Source organism: Bos taurus, chromosome 1, assembly GCF_002263795.3.
Source record: "Bos taurus isolate L1 Dominette 01449 registration number 42190680 breed Hereford chromosome 1, ARS-UCD2.0, whole genome shotgun sequence".
Taxonomy (NCBI): Eukaryota; Metazoa; Chordata; class Mammalia; order Artiodactyla; family Bovidae; genus Bos; species Bos taurus.
This window is the reverse complement of record NC_037328.1, coordinates 36,477,921-36,495,660: the sequence shown is the minus strand read 5'-3', so window position 1 is coordinate 36,495,660 and position 17,740 is coordinate 36,477,921. Positions and strand designations below refer to the sequence as shown.

The 17,740-nt window shown below is 37.2% G+C and overlaps 1 protein-coding gene across 2 annotated transcripts in view; it reads right to left on the bottom strand.

Annotated features, from left to right (window-relative positions):
• Positions 1-2,810: 2,810 nt before the first annotated feature.
• CSNKA2IP (casein kinase 2 subunit alpha' interacting protein) overlaps positions 2,811-17,740 on the bottom strand; it is a 140,378-nt gene continuing 125,448 nt past the window's right edge. For both annotated transcript variants that reach the window (XM_024993973.2, XM_024993975.2), the window contains one exon: positions 2,811-7,816. In XM_024993973.2, coding sequence (XP_024849741.1) covers positions 5,365-7,542 — 2,178 coding nt within the window. In that variant the 5' untranslated portion in view covers positions 7,543-7,816 and the 3' untranslated portion in view covers positions 2,811-5,364. The remainder of the gene's footprint in view (positions 7,817-17,740) is intronic.

The window sequence follows — 17,740 nt, the reverse complement described above, 5'->3', positions numbered from 1 at the left end:
CTGTCCATCACCAACTCCTGGAGTTCACTCAAACTCATGTGCATCGAGTTGGTGATGCCATCCAGCCATCTCATCCTCTGGCATCCCCTTCTCCTCCTGCCCCCAATCCCTCCCAGCATCAGAGTCTTTTCCAATGAGTCAACTCTTCTCATGAGGTGGCCAAAGTATTGGAGTTTCAGCTTCAGCATCAGTCCTTCCAATGAACACCCAGGACTGATCTCCTTTAGGATGGACTGCTTGGATCTCCTTGCCGCCCAAGGGACTCTCAAGAGTCTTCTCCAACACTACAGTTCAAAAGCATCAATTCTTCGGTGTTCAGCTTTCTTCACAGTCCAACTCTCACATCCATACATGACCACAGGAAAAACCACAGCCTTGACCAGACAGACCTTTGTTGGCAAAGTAATGTCTCTGCTTTTCAATATGCTATCTAGGTTGGTCATAACTCTCCTTCCAAGGAGTAAGCGTCTTTTAATTTCATGGCTGCAGTCACCATCTGCAGTGATTTTGGAACCCAAAAAAATAAAGTTTGACACTGTTTTCACTGTTTCCCCATCTATTTCCCATGAAGTGATGGGACCAGATGCCATGATCTTAGTTTTCTGAATGTTGAGCTTTAAGCCAACTTTTTCACTCTCCTCTTTCATTTTCATTAAGAGGCTTTTTAGTTCCTCTTCACTTTCTTCCATAAGGGTGGTGTCATACCAAAGTTTGCCATAAAAAGAGAAATTTGGAATCCAATTTCAGTGATAATCAGCTAGCAAGAAAACCTTGCAGGTGACAATTTGGGGTTTTGGAAAACTTATGATGCTGTGAATTCTATCTGGACCTAGGTGTAGTCCTCGTTCTAGTAGCAGATGCTCTCAATATCAAAGTGGATGGTATCTTCCTGTGAGGAAGCTTGAGAAGGCAAGTGAAGAAGCAAATCATCCATATAGTGTAACCAAGTAGAACCCCTAGAGAACTTTGTATCATTCAAATCAGCCTTCAGGATTTGTGAAAAATAAGAGGACTCTCAGTAAAGCACTGACATATTACTGTCCAGGTGAACTATTCTTCCTAAGTGAAGGCAAAAGTTATTGGCTAGCTTCACCCACCAATTAGAATACTAAATAATGTATTGCATAAATAACTATAGTAAAGCATTTACTTCCAGTTAGAATGGATATTAGTGACATATGAGGCTTAGCGCAAAGAGGATGTCAAGGGATAACCATGTTTACAGCTTGAAGGTCCTGGGCAAACCTTCACCCTCAGCCCTTCGGTTTTTTTCCCACCAGCAAAATAGGTGTATTACAGAGACCAGTACAAAGGATAATGAGTCCTTGAACTTATAATCTTCTATTATGGGTTTTGGAAAACTTATGACCCATGACATAATCTTCTATTATACCTTGCGTTTTTTTATTTTCAGGGTGTTGATTAATCCTGGGGAGTGATTTTGAGGGATTTATTTGAATCTTGAAAGGAGGTGCACTGTGCACTTTGTTAACATCAGTTGGAGATTTTGCCTATAAGAAAAGTAGTAGCTGATTCAATAGGAACAAAGCAAATCTGCTCTGAATATAAAAATTTGCTTTTTAAATAGAAAAACAGACAAGATCCAGAATACGTATAAACTCTGGCTTATTACCTGGAACAACCAGCCCGGGAAACCAACCCTTTATCTGTAGTAACTGGCCCAGGAAGTGAGTCTGCTATTACCACTCTTTCTAGTAATAATCTAGGACACCAAATAATAACCCAAAATAGCTAGGACATGATTAATAACTGATAGCTTCCCTAATTGTTGTCTCCATTTCAAACTTAGAACCAATTAGAGAGACACAAACATGTGCTCCTAACCTATCACAGTGGACGCCCTTCTTCTAGTTAGCTTGCTTACAGCTTCCCCATGCCAACAGCTTCCAATCAGGTCATAATTGTCTTCCAATTAAAAAACAAAACAAAAAGAGTGTTAAATTATCATCCAGATATGTGACAACTCAGAGAACTCACCTTCAATTTCCCAACAGCTATGTAGCCTGTTCGCATGTCCAGGCCTTTCCATTTAGAGAAAAAGGCACTAATGAGATGCAATTAATATCTTTTAAAAATTACTTTCAGATGATCTCTTTATTTAAATCTAGTAAATTCTGAGTCCCTCTTACCCTCCTAAAATCTGAACTCATCTGTACAAGACCTGACAAAAATTTCTTGACCTTCTGACACAACACATGTTCCGTATTTTGAAATCTCTTGGTATGTCAGCTGGGAGAGAGAGTTGGATACTTGCTATTGTCATTCATTTTCCTGTTCAGTTTCATGTGATTTTATTTCCAAATTTAAAAACTAGGAAATATATGTTTAAAGAATTCTTTTAAAAAATATTCAAAGTAGACACTGTTCTGATTAAAAACAAAATAAATAATGGCCAATACAGTAAGTGAAGTGAAGTGGAAGTCACTCAATCGTGTCTGACTCTTTGTGATCTCATGGACTGTCAAGTCCACGGAATTCTCTAGGCCAAAATACTGGAGTGGGTAGCCATTCCCTTCTCCAGGGGATCTTCCCAACCCAGGAATCAAACCCAGGTCTCCTGCATTGCAAGTGGATTCTTTACTAGCTGAGCCACAAGGGAAGCCCACCAATACAGTAAAGAAGTTAAAAACAATTAAATAAATCATAGTTCAAAAATAAAGAAAAATAAAAAATTACAATGAGGCATAAAGCTTAGAGAATAAGCTAAACAATGGAAACAAACCTGTAAATTACAGCAACAAATAAAAATCAGTTGAACTCCTTGATTTAATTCCATAAATATTTATTGAAATCTTTGTATATGCTAGGTTTCATTAGGTCCAAAGAGGTTAGTAGTAAACATGATAGACACAGGACCTCCACACATGAAATTCAGTTTAGTAGAAAACATATTAAACAAGTAATTATACAAGTGATATGTGTCATCAAAACAGATGCTCAGGGTGAATTAAGCACATATCAAGGATTTTCTAAAGAGCTTGGAGAAATCCTTGAACACATTATTACACACCTAAGTTCTTCCTCATCATCACTGGTCGCTATGCAACATCATATTTAATACTGAAATACTAGAAAGGAACACTTTTAATATACGAAACAAGACAGGGATGACTACTGCAATATTTGTATATATGTTCTCACAGAGACAAAAGGTACAAAAAACAATTCAATACTAGTATGGGAAAAAGCAAATAGATGAAGCATTTCTTATTTCAAAGAATTTTAAAAAGATGAAGAGCTTCACTAGCATTAACTCAATCTTAATACATATTTTCGGGAATATACTGTATTTCAAGGACTACATAAAAATGGTGAATAATAAGTTTTCATTCTAGTGAGTGAAGACAGACAAGAAACAATTGGTTTATATTATGGTGAAGACCAGTATAAAGAGTAAAAATAAAGTTTCATGGTAATATGAAAGCCAACTAAACCCTTCAGTTGTACATGGATCAGGAAAAGGCTTCCCAGAAGATGTTAGAGCCCTGTAGAGCAAAAATATATAAATGGAAAGATTATTCTAGACACCAGAATTGTTGATTTAGAAATGTAGGAGGCTTGCTTCCCACTGTAAAGAAATTAACGTGGCTGAGACTGGAAAAGAGAAAGAAATCAGTCTTGAAAATTATCATGACTCAATCATAGAAGGAATGATAAAGGTTATAAACAGTGAAATGGCATCATCAACTTTGATCTTAGAAATACGTTCAAAAGTTAAAATGCATGTTTAGGAGTTATTTCAGTAATACAGCTGACAAATCTGTGACCACAACTAGAACAGTGGCAATAGGGTTGGAGAAAAAAGCTGGATTCTATAGATAAGGTCGTTTAGTCAAGGCTATGGTTTTTCCTGTGGTCATGTATGAATGTGAGAGTTGGACTGTGAAGAAGGCTGAGCGCCGAAGAATTGATACTTTTGAACTGTGGTGGTGGAGAAGACTCTTGAGAGTCCCTTGGACTGCAAGGAGGTCCAACCTGTCCATTCTGAAGGAGATCAGCCCTGGGATTTCTTTGGAAGGAATGATGCTAAAGCTGAAACTCCAGTACTTTGGCCACCTCATGCAAAGAGTTTACTCATTGGAAAAGACTCTGATGCTTGGAGGGATTGAGGGCAGGAGGAGAAGGGGATGCCAGAGGATGAGATGGCTGGATGGCATCACTGACTCGATGGACATAAGTCTGAGTGAACTCTGGGAGTTGGTGATAGACAGGGAGGCCTGGTGTGCTGCGATTCATAGGGTCGCAAAGAGTTGGACACGACTGAGCAACTGAACTGAACTGATAGATAAGGTCATGGGACTCACAGACTTGGAGGGGGACAGGCAATGAGAAAACAGACTCCATGACAGATGGTGGTACAGCCACTAAAACAGGGAACACAGAGGACAAGGATGCAAAGGATGTGAAGGTGCAAACTGTAAAGATGCCTGTACAATGTTTCAACTGGAATGTATGATATGCAATTTAGTGATTAGAAAGAAGTAGAGTGAAGAGGCAGAATAGTGAGTCATCAGTATATGCAAGAAAAACTAATTCTAGCTCTTTTGGATAGGTATAATTATTTAAGGTAGTAGGTAAGACAATTCCCTTCTCTTCCCACTACTAGTAGACCCAGTGGAACAGAAACATTTTTTTAACATTTTTATTAACTCATTTATGTTGTATAAGTAGAAGTGATGAACAGGTGACTTTACAGCCTATCACTTAAATATTGGCACAGTTAGCATGAGGTAGGGTTATCTGTACCAGTTGGTTATTCTTTTCTGAGATTTGCTAAGGTTGAATAAATCATTGCATTTAAGAGTGCAGGATCTTACCATAGAAGAATTGTCTCTAGGAGCACATGACTGAAAAGATTCCTTCCTATATCTATTAACTGTTAAACATGATCTGAATTTCCTTTAGAGATAGGGAACCAGATTAGCATAACTTGTTTTAAGGATATTGCCATTATTATGTCTTATGAGGAAGGAGGATAGCAGTGAGTTGGATACTGTTCAAGGCAAGACAAATGAGATATTTATGGTCTGTGGCCAGTTATTATTAATTCATTTAACAATTATTTTCTAGTGGCTACTGTAAGCCAGGCACATGGTTAAAAACATAGGATTCCATTTTGGGCTTTTAGAAGCTCATAGTCTATTATTTAAGACTATTAAGTTTATTATTTAAAACTCTTAAAATAGACTTAAGAGTAATAGTTCCCCTTAACTAATTGCTTCATCAGCTGAAATATAGAGGCACACTTAGTTAATACTAAGAATTTTAATAAGCATGATAGGAAATCAAACTAATGTCAAAGAACTAAGAGGTCAACTGCCTTCAAAGAAACAAAAAGTTAATTTAGTCAAGATTTCTCTCATTTTGAAACTTTGTCTGGAAAATTTTGAACACTGTCTTGGGCCCCTTTCTCCTTTTAACTGTGGTGTTATTCCTCATAGGCCTTGCTTTGGGAGATGGTGATTGACTTGGACATGGTTTTCCAGGAAGTGGCTGGTGATTTTTACTACATATAAACTCAAGCCAGGAGACCCCTGGAGGCAACCGGTGGTAACTAAGTAACTTAGTGAACACACAGTCTGAGACCTTAGACTCTTTTGGAGGAGGAGGAGGAGGGGGTAAGGGGGCTACAGTGGAAAAGGAAGAGGAAGAGGAAGATGAAGAGGATGAGGAGGACAAAGAGGTGGAGGAGGAAGAGGCTGGAAGTACGGACTGGAACTGAGGGTTACTGTTTTTCTTCACATAAAGCAGCCAGTCTACAGCCTGGGGCTGTTGGCTTACAGCTTGGTTTTCGGGGGCTACTGTCAGCCAGGTCTTCTTTTCATTAGATCCCTGAGTGATATCAGATTCCGATGTAGGGGAAATGTTTGATATCTTCTCCATTCCTTCAAGATTGTCTTCAGGAGCTTCATCAGGCTGATTTTCTTTCACAGGGAGTAAAAACGTAGTCTCTGGTATGGAAAGGATAAAAACTAGTTTCACCATTATCTCTTTCTCAGGAGTGAGCTCAGGTGTTGGGATGACAAATAGTGTGGCAGCATGGGGGTCTTTCCTTCCTGTAAGATGGCTACAATGAGATTTTATGCAAGAGGCACAGGCTAAACAAACCATATAACTTGATGAAAGGCGGGGACCAGGACGAGGATTTGGTCTTCCCCTCATCCTTCGAAAGAGAATCTGCCTACAGAGATCCCTCTGGATTCTGCTCTTGGAGAGAGAATTGACAATTTTATTTACAACATCATCGGGGACAGTTCCACCTTTAACAATGCAGGGTTGAGTGTAATCTAAAGTCCATGGAATGTCTTTACTGGGTCCTGTCTCTTCATAATGACCAAAACTGCTTTTACGCTGGAGTCTGGAGCCCAGTGGTAAAGCAGCTATGTTCTTCATGGAGTGCCTGGAGCTTAATATTGATTGACCTGAGACATTTGGTTTGGGATGAGGTGAGGAAAGATCTGTGGCTTTGTGTTTGTCACTTGGTGAAGTGGTGTTCTGCAATCTGGAGTGACACATTGCTGGGCTTGGGGTCCTGAAGTCATGATCAAGTGTTTGGGGCTGGAACAATGGCAGACTCTTTGACTGGTGGACAGAGTATGGTAAAGGTGACTTTCTTGGTTTTGAATTCGACAGTGGTAATCTCAGAACACTGGAATTGGACCTTAATACAGGTGGTGTCTGAAGTCTGGAGTCAGGTAATGATGAGCTCAGAGTCATTTGACTAGGCTCCAAATGATGGGCTTCAGGTGATGTCTGAAACAAGTCATTTATTTGAGATGTAGAGTTGAGTGATGGTGAGCTCAAACATCTTTGATTGCGCTCTAACAAAGATGACCATAGGCTGTCCAATGAAGAGGCTTTCTGAGGCTTGGACTGGGGTAATGCTGAGTTAAAGTCTCTTTGATTAGATTCCAAAGATGATGATGTCCATAGGTAGTCTGGGGAAGGAGTCTCTTGATGTTTGACAGCATATAGTGATGAACTTGACACTCTTCGAATAGATTTCAATGAAGGTGATGTCCAGAAAAGATCTAGGGAAGATGTATTCTGAGGTTTAGGAAAGGATAACTGTGAGCTACAGTCTGTTTGAGTCGGCTCTGGTGGCAATGTCTTAATGAGGTCAAATGAAGATGTGTTCTGAGGTTTAGGGTGGAACAAAGGCGAGCTCAGGGCTTTCTTATTAGGCCACAAGGGAGTTCTCCGCTGGAGGTGTAGTGAAGGTGTGGCCTGATGTTTGGAGTGAGATAATGGTGATTTTAGAACCCTGTTATAGCAGTCCCCTGAAATTGTGTCCTGAGACTTGACAGAGGGCAATTCTGAGCATCTCTGTACCTTCTGGCTAGAGTTCGGTGGAGGCACTACAGGGTTATTACTATGGGATTGTACTCTGACCACAGATTGGTTATTGGGCTGATTTAATTTTTTGTCTGTGTATTGACGTGTTAATGAGCTGGTTGCAGCCAGTTGGTAAGAGTGTTCTAATGGCACGAAGCATTGATCATAATATGCTAGTGGCACCATCTTGTGCTAGTCATAGAGGTCTTTCTGAAAGCAGTTGGCTTGTAGGGATGTTTCAGTAACTGATACAGTCTTTTAGCTGGATTCCATGGACAACAAATACTTCTAAACAAATAACTTAAGAAGTGGCAAACATCTGTCTTATAACCTTTCTGTTAATTCCTAAATATTATAGGTGTCTCAAAATTGAGGTGTAAATGAGGTTGAAAAAAAGTGTCACCAATTGAGATTCTTCTCTTTAGCTTCTTAGAGTTTTTTCCTCTTGAGGAAATGACACCTGTTAACAAAACAGTGAAGAGGTTTCAGAAGAGGGTCTGATAGGGATGTTAATTTTCTCAAACAATTTTGTAGTGACAAGAGAACAACTCTGTGTGTAAATTTTGAGTAAAGTTTTCTAAACATTCAGCTGCTCGTATGTAAAATAGGTAAATATAATGTTTAATTTATTGGACTAAAGACTAAATAATATATCTAAAATGTAAAACAGTGCCCAAGATATAGGAGATGCTCAGTAATGCTGCTGCTAAGTCGCTTCAGTCGTGTCCGACTCTGCGACCCCATAGACGGCAGCCCACCAGGCCCTGCCGTCCCTGGGATTCTCCAGGCAAGAACACTGGAGTGGTTTGCCATTTCCTCCTCCAAAGCATGAAAGTGAAAAGTGAAAGTGAAGTCGCTCAGTCGTGCCTGACTCTTAGCGACCCCATGGACTGCAGCCTACCAGGCTCCTCCATCCATGGGATTTTCCACCCCACTGGAGTGGGGTGCCACTGCCTTCTCCAATGTTCAGTAATAGGTAATAGCTATTTTGGGTATTCTTTCAATGATTGCTTTAGTTTAAAAAAAAATTGAGATAAATTTATTGCATGAAATAATAGACTCTTAAAGTGAAATGGAAGTTCGTCTTATATGCGAGCATGCATGCTTAATCACTCAGTCATGTCCCACTCTACCCCAAAATCTCAAAACAATTCACGTACAAAACATAAGAATCAATAAAGTTTTTTCTCCTTGTAAGGAAATCATCTTTTCTGCATCTTCTATCTTGGTCCTTAAAATCTACTCATCTAATTCAATATCTTTGAAATCATCCTGGACAGATTCACCTTCCAAAACCATCTAGATGCCAGTATCTGTTGATTTTATCTCTTTCATATATTAATTCACTAATTAATAGAATTTTTTTCTTTTCAATTCCACTATTTCTTGTGCTCTTTTTTCTATTCAATTCTACTTATACTCTAGGCATATCTCATCTAAACTAATATATTCATGTTTATATATCTTTCTGCCATAACCTCTGTCACTCTTTTCCCTCTGCCACAAATCCAAAAGCAAACTCTTGCTGGTGAGAGACAGTCACTCCTAACCCAAAGAACTTCTTCATTTTGCTTCTGCCTGCATGAATAATAGGGCTTTCTGGTGGCTCAGCAGTCAAGAATCCGCCTGCCAACACAGGATATATGAGTTTGATCCCTGAGTGTGGAAGATCCCCTGAAGAAGGACATGGCAACCCATTCCAGTATTTTTGCCTGGAAAATCCCATGGACAGAGGAGTCTGGTGGACTACAGTCCATAGGGTCCCAAAAAGTTGGACACCATTGAGCATGCAACATGCATGAATAGTAACAACTAAAGTTACTTGTGATTGCTGGATTTTGTGTGTTGTGTCTTAACATCAATACTTTAAAGAGGGGAGGAAACAGCACACCCTACTGCATGTATATCACATTCTAACATACATCTATATAGTAATATAGAGTAACACCATGATCTTGATGTATGGAAAGATTTCTTAAAACATAGAAAGCTATAACCATTAAAAATTGATAAACTAAAATGAAAAATTCTCAGTCATCAAGAAATGCCATCAAAGAATGGGAAAAATAAATATTTGCAATGCATATATCCGAAAAAGAGACTCATATTCATTACAACTTCTGCAAGTTACTCAGATAAAATAAGCAGTGCAGTTAGAATGACAGGCAAAACATGGAATGAGCACATCACAAAAGAGGATATCCAAATACTAATGCAATATGAAAAGGTGTTCAGGATTGTTAGAAACCAGTCAAACACATATTTAAACTACAGAGAGATACTACGACACATTATCAGAATGTGACTAAACTAATATGAAAACTTACAAAGCTAATAACTCGTGATTATATAGCTTAATTAGTATATTATATATATATATATGCACACATACATATGTATATATTATATTCCATTCTTAGATACATCTCAAGAGGCATGCAATGCATGAATATTGGCACCAAAATACATATACTAGGATATTCATGGAGTATTATTCCTAATAGCTTCAAACTAGAATTAAGTGTCAATCAATAATAGAATATATAAATAAATTGTGATATATTCATTCAACAAAATACCAAGCAACAATGAAAATTAACAGAAAATCTAGCATCATAGAACTACATGAATGAATATCACATAAAAAATACTGATTGAAAAGTATATGCACAAAAACTCATTTGTAATTTTATGTATAAAAGTACAAAATCAGTTCATACTAACTATGGTGTTACTAGTCAGGATAATAATACATCTGGGGGAAGTGGAGATTACAAGGGAACACAAATCTTCTGGGGTGGTGATAATGTTCTGTTTGTTGGCCCGGATGCTGGCAGTGTAGGTGAATTCACTTTGTGGTAATTAAGCTCTAACATTTACACTATGTGTATTTTCCATGTTTCCTAACTTCAATACAAGGTCTAAGAATACATAACCTGACGCTAATTTGAAAAGACACATCTGACACAAAATTTCACTGAAAAGTGAAACATTAAAGGATGAACCAAGTTCTGGCACCCAGATGCAATGAAACTTTTAAAAAAAGTGGGGAGGAGAAGAATGCAGTGTGGAAATCCTGCTATCACATGGAAAAGAATAAAGAAATTCAAAACAAATGGAACTAACAAGAATTTAAGACAGAGAAAAATTACATTTCTGAATTTTTTCCACTTTCAAACCTACTCAGCAAATAAAATTCCTGTTTCAAATAACATGCTTTAACTAAAGCATATAAACATTAAATACAATGCAAGACATTGTGGAGGTTTAAATGAACCTATAAAGATGGGAAAAAATAATTATGACTTATGAAAGAATTAATTCTCAAATAATTCTTGCTCAAATTCTTCTTTCAGTTGAGTTCTTTCCAACTTTCAATGAAGATATATTTATAATGTTATACAAACTTTGTCAGAGTATAATGAACATAGAAATATAATAAATTTGTTCCGTGAAACTGCTGTATGTAAATCTGATATTAAAACATAAAAAAATAGTTCAAAACTAAAATAAAGTAATAACACATACCATATGCAACATTCCAAAATAAAACATTTAACATTTCAATAACATAATAATCTGCTAGCACAAATTGATCTCATTCAAACAATGTAATGATTTATTATTAGGAAACATTTAATTTGTCATGCTCATAATTCACAAAAATACTCAATATGTGTTCAAAAGTAATTTTATAAAATTCAATGTCCATTTCTCATAAAACTCAGTAAACTACTAAGAAAAAACTAATTAATGGAAAAAAACCTCAAACTGAAATAAAAATCAAATCATTCAGTTTGCACTGAAATATGAGCTATTCCCATTATAGACTGATACCAGACAAGCATATCCACTCTCACTAAAAGTGGATATCCACTCTCACTGAAAGTGAAAGTGTTAGTTGCTCGGTTGTGTCCTGCTCTTTGTGACTCCATGGATTGTAACCTGCCAGGCTCCTCTCTACATGGAATTCTCCAGGCAAAAATACTGGAGTGGGTAGCCATTTCCTTTTTCAGGGAATCTTCCTACTTAATTAAGTAGAAGACAGAAAATTATAGAGATTGGAAACTAAATAAGATAGAAACAAGAAAAGCAAGAATATAAAAAGCTGGTTCTGTGAGATCAATGAAATAGAAAATATTTAACCAGATATAGCAGGCGAAAAAAATGACATTAATTACAAATATCAGGAATGAGAGAGCTGGCATTACTATGGACTCTGTGCTGTGCTATGCTTATTGAGTCCGACTCATTGTGACCCCATGGACTGTAGGCTGCCAGGATCCTCAGTCCATGGGGATTCTCCAGGCAAGAATACTGGAGTGGGTTGCCATGCTCCCCTTCAGGGTATCTTCCCAACCAAGGGATCGAACCCAGGTCTCCTGCACTGCAGGTGGATTCTTTACCCTCTGAGCCACCAGGGAAGCCCATTATGGACTCTGCAGATATCTAAAAATATAAGAAGATATTTCTGTGAATACTATTACGCCAGTATACTAGATAACTCAGAGGAAAGGGGCATATTTCTTGAAAGATGAAAATTGCCAAAGCTCACTCAGGAATAAATGGAAAACCTGAAGATCCCAATATCTACTAAATAAATTGAATTGGATCTTAAAACTTTACCACAAAGAAAACACAAGACCCTGGTGGCTTCATTGGTGCATTCCACAAAACATTTAAGAAAAAGAATACCAATTCTGCAAACACTCTTCCAGAAAATTAAAAGGAAACAATTTTTTCCTAACTCATTCTGCAAGCTAGCTATTACCTGATACCAAATTCAAACAAAAACATTATTAGATTTTTAAAAATTACAGACCACTATTCTTCATATAGATGTAAGATTTTCAAACAAAATTTTACCAGGTCAAATCTAAAAATATGTCAAAAAGAGAATACACTTTTCAAAATCCATGAACTCAACTTTATCATGAAAAGATATTTGACAAGCCCAAATTGAGGAAAATTCTACAAAATATTTCACCAACAGTCTTCAAATGTGTCAAAGTCAAGAAAAACAAGGAAAGACAGAGAAATTATCACATACTGGAGAAATCTGAATATAATGATTAAAGGCAACTTGGTATCCTGACCTTGATCCTGGGTCAGCAAGAAGATGTTAAAGAAAAAACTGGAGAGTTCTATTATATTGCAACCTTTAGTTCAGTGAATAGTATTGTACCAATGTTAATTTCTTTGTTTTGATAAATATGCCATGATTATGTAAGATGTTAACACTACCAAAACCTAGGTAAAGGGTTGAAATGCAAAGGAGCTAGAATGCATAAAATAACTTTGAAAAAGAAGAAAGTCGGAAGGACATTAACTGATTTCAAGACATTAAAAAAGCAACAATAGTCAAAACTGTCTGGTATTGGCATAAAGGCAGACAAATGGATCAAGGGAAGAGAATAGAAAGTTCAGAAATAGACCCACACACATATAGATAGCTGATTTTTGAAAAACGTATAAAGTTAATCCAGTGGTGAATAACACTTTCAAGTGACATTGTGATAACTAGCTATATACAACTGCAAAAAATAAACTTTAGTTCTTACCTTACATTATACACAAAAATCAATTCATAAAGGGATCATAGATCTAACATAAAACCTAAAACTACAAAAGCTCCAGAAAAAAAAGTCACAGGAGAAAATCTTTGTGATTTTGGCATAGATTTTTAAATGTGTCACCAAAAGTAAAATTAATAAAAGAACAAGTGTATAAATCAAATTTCACCAAATTAAAAGCTTCTGCTATTTATAAGACACTGTTAAAATAAAAAGACAAATCATAAACTTGGGGAAATATTTGCATTTATTGTTATTAAGAGTTTATAGAGAGAGCTTAAGAAAGCAAACAATCCAATAAAAACTGAATAAAATATTTGGACAGCTTTCCAAAGATGATATGTGAATGAGAAATAAGCACATGAAAAGATATTCAACATTATTATTCATTAGGAAATGCAAACTGAAACTATAGGAGAGACAATTAAATACCTATTAAAACAGTTAATATTTTAAAAGATGGCCATACTAAGCTAACTTTACTAAGGAGATAGAGAAAATGGAACTCATACACTGCTGGCTAAAATATATAATAAATCAAGAAGTTTGGGAAAAGACTGACTTTTTTTTTTTTAAGCAAAATATCCATGTATCATATAATCCAACCAGTCTACCTCTAGGATTTACCCAAAAAGCAAGCATACTCCATGAAAAGACTTATAGAAATATGCTTACTGAAGCTTTAGTTTAATAGTCCAAACTGGAAATAACCTAATGGTCGTTAGCAGGTGAATGGATTAACAAACTGTGGTAAATCCTTTTATCAATATACTACCACCACCAATCTCGGCAAGTTTATATGCAGATGAGTGTTTAGGAACAAGATGTTCACAAACTGATAGACAAAAGAATTGATATAAAACAAAAATAGCTCCATGAGCCAACCTCTCAAATGTAAGACCCTCCAAAACAAAGAATACAATGAGACAAATGCTTTGTATTCTCAGTAAACCATCACAAGAGAAATAAATTCTCTCTCCAGAAAACTCATATAATAAAAACATTGTATAGATGCCTTAAAAATTGGTGAAGATGTGTTTAGCATTAAAAATATATAGTATTCTTGCTGTGTGTATAGATTAATTTTCTAAAAATTTCTACTTGAGTTAATACTTAGAATATGTAATATCTAATCTTTATTTTTGTTTTTGGCCTGAAGTAACCTAGCATTGTTTTTTAATCTGTTCAATTGTTTGGTCTGTTTAAACCAAATTGACTCCTGCCTGCCAAACTCTCAAGGCCTGTGTTAAAATTTTGACAATCCAAGAGATTTGAATTTAGAGAATTTTGTGGAAGTCAAGTATTAATGCACCAAATTCTGAGTGAGGATCGATCAGTCAAAAAGGATAATCCTCTTCTGAGAAACAGTTGCATGTACAGAAGGCTCAGATGTACGGAAGACTTCAGAAGAAACCTCTGTAATCCGAGGCTTATCACTAGCCTGCCCTGAGTACATGACATTTCCACCTTGTTGAGCTCAGACATTCAGCTTTCATCTTCTCCCATATGTAAACCCACGAGAAAATCTCTCAGATTTATACTTCAAGGCTACCTTCTCTGAACTCTTTTTATCATTCATGGTCACCAATCTCCATATTTTTATTTTTGAAAGTGCCTCTTACCAAGAAAAGTTTCATGAACACTAAAAATCTGGCTATTTCAATGATTCTTAGAGCAACTCTCTCGCCAGGCAATTTTGTAGGATATATGCCACCTTCATTCCCTATGAAGAAAAGTAATCAAGAGGAGACTATGTTCTAGTACACAGAACATAGTGCACTAGAATTAATAAATAAATATATTTATTTATTAAAAATAAATATAATTAAGTATAATTGCTACTATTTCTGCAGTTTTCTATTCCATAAAAACTGTGACCAAATTCTGCCATTTTTAACCTTCAATCAAGTTGTCACTCAGACTTAGGGACCTGTTAGTGGAGTCTACCCATGAGCTCTACAGGAATACATCCAGAAGCCAAATATCACTGCCACACCTGCATGCAACACTATCTATCCTCTGTCTCCATCTCTCAGACAAGTTCAGGAACCACCGGTCTGGTGTGTCAGTGTGTGACTAAGTCAGCCTAGATTGGCCGTGTGAGATACATTAGATATGTTCAAGAGGCTACAGAATAATAAGCTCTGTAAAAATACATTAATTTTCATGCTTCTATATGTCTTTTTTGTTGTTATTATAATTTCAGAAAAATTTCCTCAGGAACAATGTTAAAACATCAACCTTACATATTTTAACAGAATAAAACTGTCCTATCTACCCTCTCCCCCCATGACAAGAGCATAGTGTGCAACAAATCTAAACCTGGTATGAAAACGGGAGAGACTGAAGAGTAGAGGCGCAGAGTGGGTTACTGGGCACGGCGTGAATCAAGACAATTTTCTAGGATTCATCCATTCCCACCCACAGTATTCAAATTGTCATCACATTCTAGAAAATATCTCTGTGCAGTCCATTCAGAAAAGCACCATGGGGACACACAAATGAATAGCTTTCCTGAAATGTTTAATGACATAGAAGAAAGAAGAGGGAATTTAATTCAATGAACTACTTTAAAGCCAGTGAAAGTGAAGTCATTCAGTCGCTACTGACTCGTGGCGACCCCATGGACTGTAGCCCACCAGGCTCCTCCATCCATGGGATTTTCTAGGCAAGAGTACTGGAGTGGCTTGCTATTGCCTTCTCCAAAGTATGATAAGTATAAAAGCATAAAGATTACTAAGGCTTTAGTAAAGGGGCTTCCAAGGCGGCGCTAGTGGTAAAGAACCGGCCTTCTTCAGGAAACTCAAACAGGGGTTCTGTATCAACCTAGAAGGGTGGGATGGGGAGGGAGATTGGAGGGAGTTTCAAAAGGGAGGGGATATATGTTTACCTATGGCTGATTCACCTTGAGGTTTGACAGAAAACAGCAAAATTCTATAAAGCAATTATCCTTCAGTAAAAAAAATAAATTTAAAAAAAGAACCCTCCTTCTAATGCAGGAGACATAAGAGACTTGAGTTTGATCACTGGGTTGGGAAGATCCCTTGGAGGAGGGCTTGCAACCCACTCCAGTATTCTTGCCTAGGGAATCCCATGACAGAGGAGCCTGGTGGGCTATAGTCCATGGGATCACACAGAGTTGGACACAACTAAAGCTTCTTAGCATGCATGCACACGTGGAGCCTAAAAGAAGAGGAAGTAATCAGGTGCAGATATAAAACAAAACTGACAACACACAGCAAAATGAAGAAAGTATTCTGGAAAATGAAGAATAAAGATAATGTTAGGAATTAAAGTGGTAAAGAGGGAAAGATTGCAGAGCTTAATATATAAGAACCTCTGAGTGACTTACATTTGGAAGGAAGAAGGAGAAGGCTGAGGAAGAGAAGAGGAGGAGATGAAAACAGGAATGAAAAGAAAAGCAAATGTGAAAGGAAACTTATTTATAAGTCCAAAAAATAATATTGAGTGGCACTGAATAGAATTAAATTATAAAAGGATTTCAAGTTTTGACTGAGAACAAATTCTTGAGTTCACTGAAGACTTGTTTGAGAACCCAGCCAAGTAATGTGCATGAAAAGGAACCATTACCATCAGCCTGACTTTAAGGAACTTGACTGTGAAGAGTTAAGCACAGTTGAAAAAGGTCATCTTTACAGGAAGTCTGGTTGGTGTTAAAATAGAGAAAAAGCTCAACTATGCTGGTATATAGAAGAAAAAGAATCACAGAGGTAAAGTCATGACATGTCACATAGTCCAGAGACAGGAGGATTATTTGGATAATGGAAAACTTTCAACGTCCGTCACGGGAAGGACTGATACTGAAGCTGAAGCTGCAATACTTTGCCCACTTGGTTCAAAGAGCTGACTCATTGGAAGAGACTCTGAGGCTGGGAAAGAATGAAGGCAGGAGGAGAAAGGGGTGACAGAGGATGAGATGGTTGGATGGTAACACCAACTCAATGGACATGAGTTGGAGCAAACTCCGGGAGATAGTGAAGGACAAGGAAGCCTGGTGTGCTGCAGTCCATGGGGTTGCAGAGTCAGACACCACTTAGTGACTAAACTACATAGAACAAATTCAGGAATTTTAAAAAAAAGACACTCTCCAAATAAAAATGAAAAGTTTTCCTTTTTTCTGATCTATCACATATACTAAAAAGGATGAAGGAAGGCAGAGTGTAAGTCCAAAATAAAATTCTCTTTGTGGGGTACTTTTGGGAAATATATAATTTGTCAATGTCTGAATACCACCCACCAGTCAAAGGAGAAGAGAGGGCACTGTACTAGAAATATGCATAAGCAAAATTACATATACATTTCTCAAAATCATAAACAAAATCATTTATAGTCATACATCCAGCTCAATTCCCCCTGACTTACAAAGTGTTGTTGTTGTTCAGTTGCCCAGTCGTGTTCTATTCTTTAAGACCCCATGGACTCCAGGCCTCCCTGTCCCTCACCATCTCCCAGAGTTTGTCCAGGTTCATGTTCATTACATTCATGATGTCGTCCAGCCATCTAATCCCATGATGCTCTCTTCTTCTTCGGCCCTCAATCTTTCCCAGTATCAAGGACTTTTCCAATGAGTCATCTGTGCTCATCAGATGACCAAAATACTGGAGCTTCAGTTTCAGCATCAATCCTTCCAGAGAATATTCAGGGTTGATCTCCCTTAAAATTGACTGACTTGACTCCTTGCTGTCCAAGGCACTTTCAGGAGTCTTCTCCAGCACCACAGTTCAAAGGTATCAATTCTTTGGCGTTCTGCCTTCTTTACAGTACAGCTCTCACAACCATAAGTGACCACT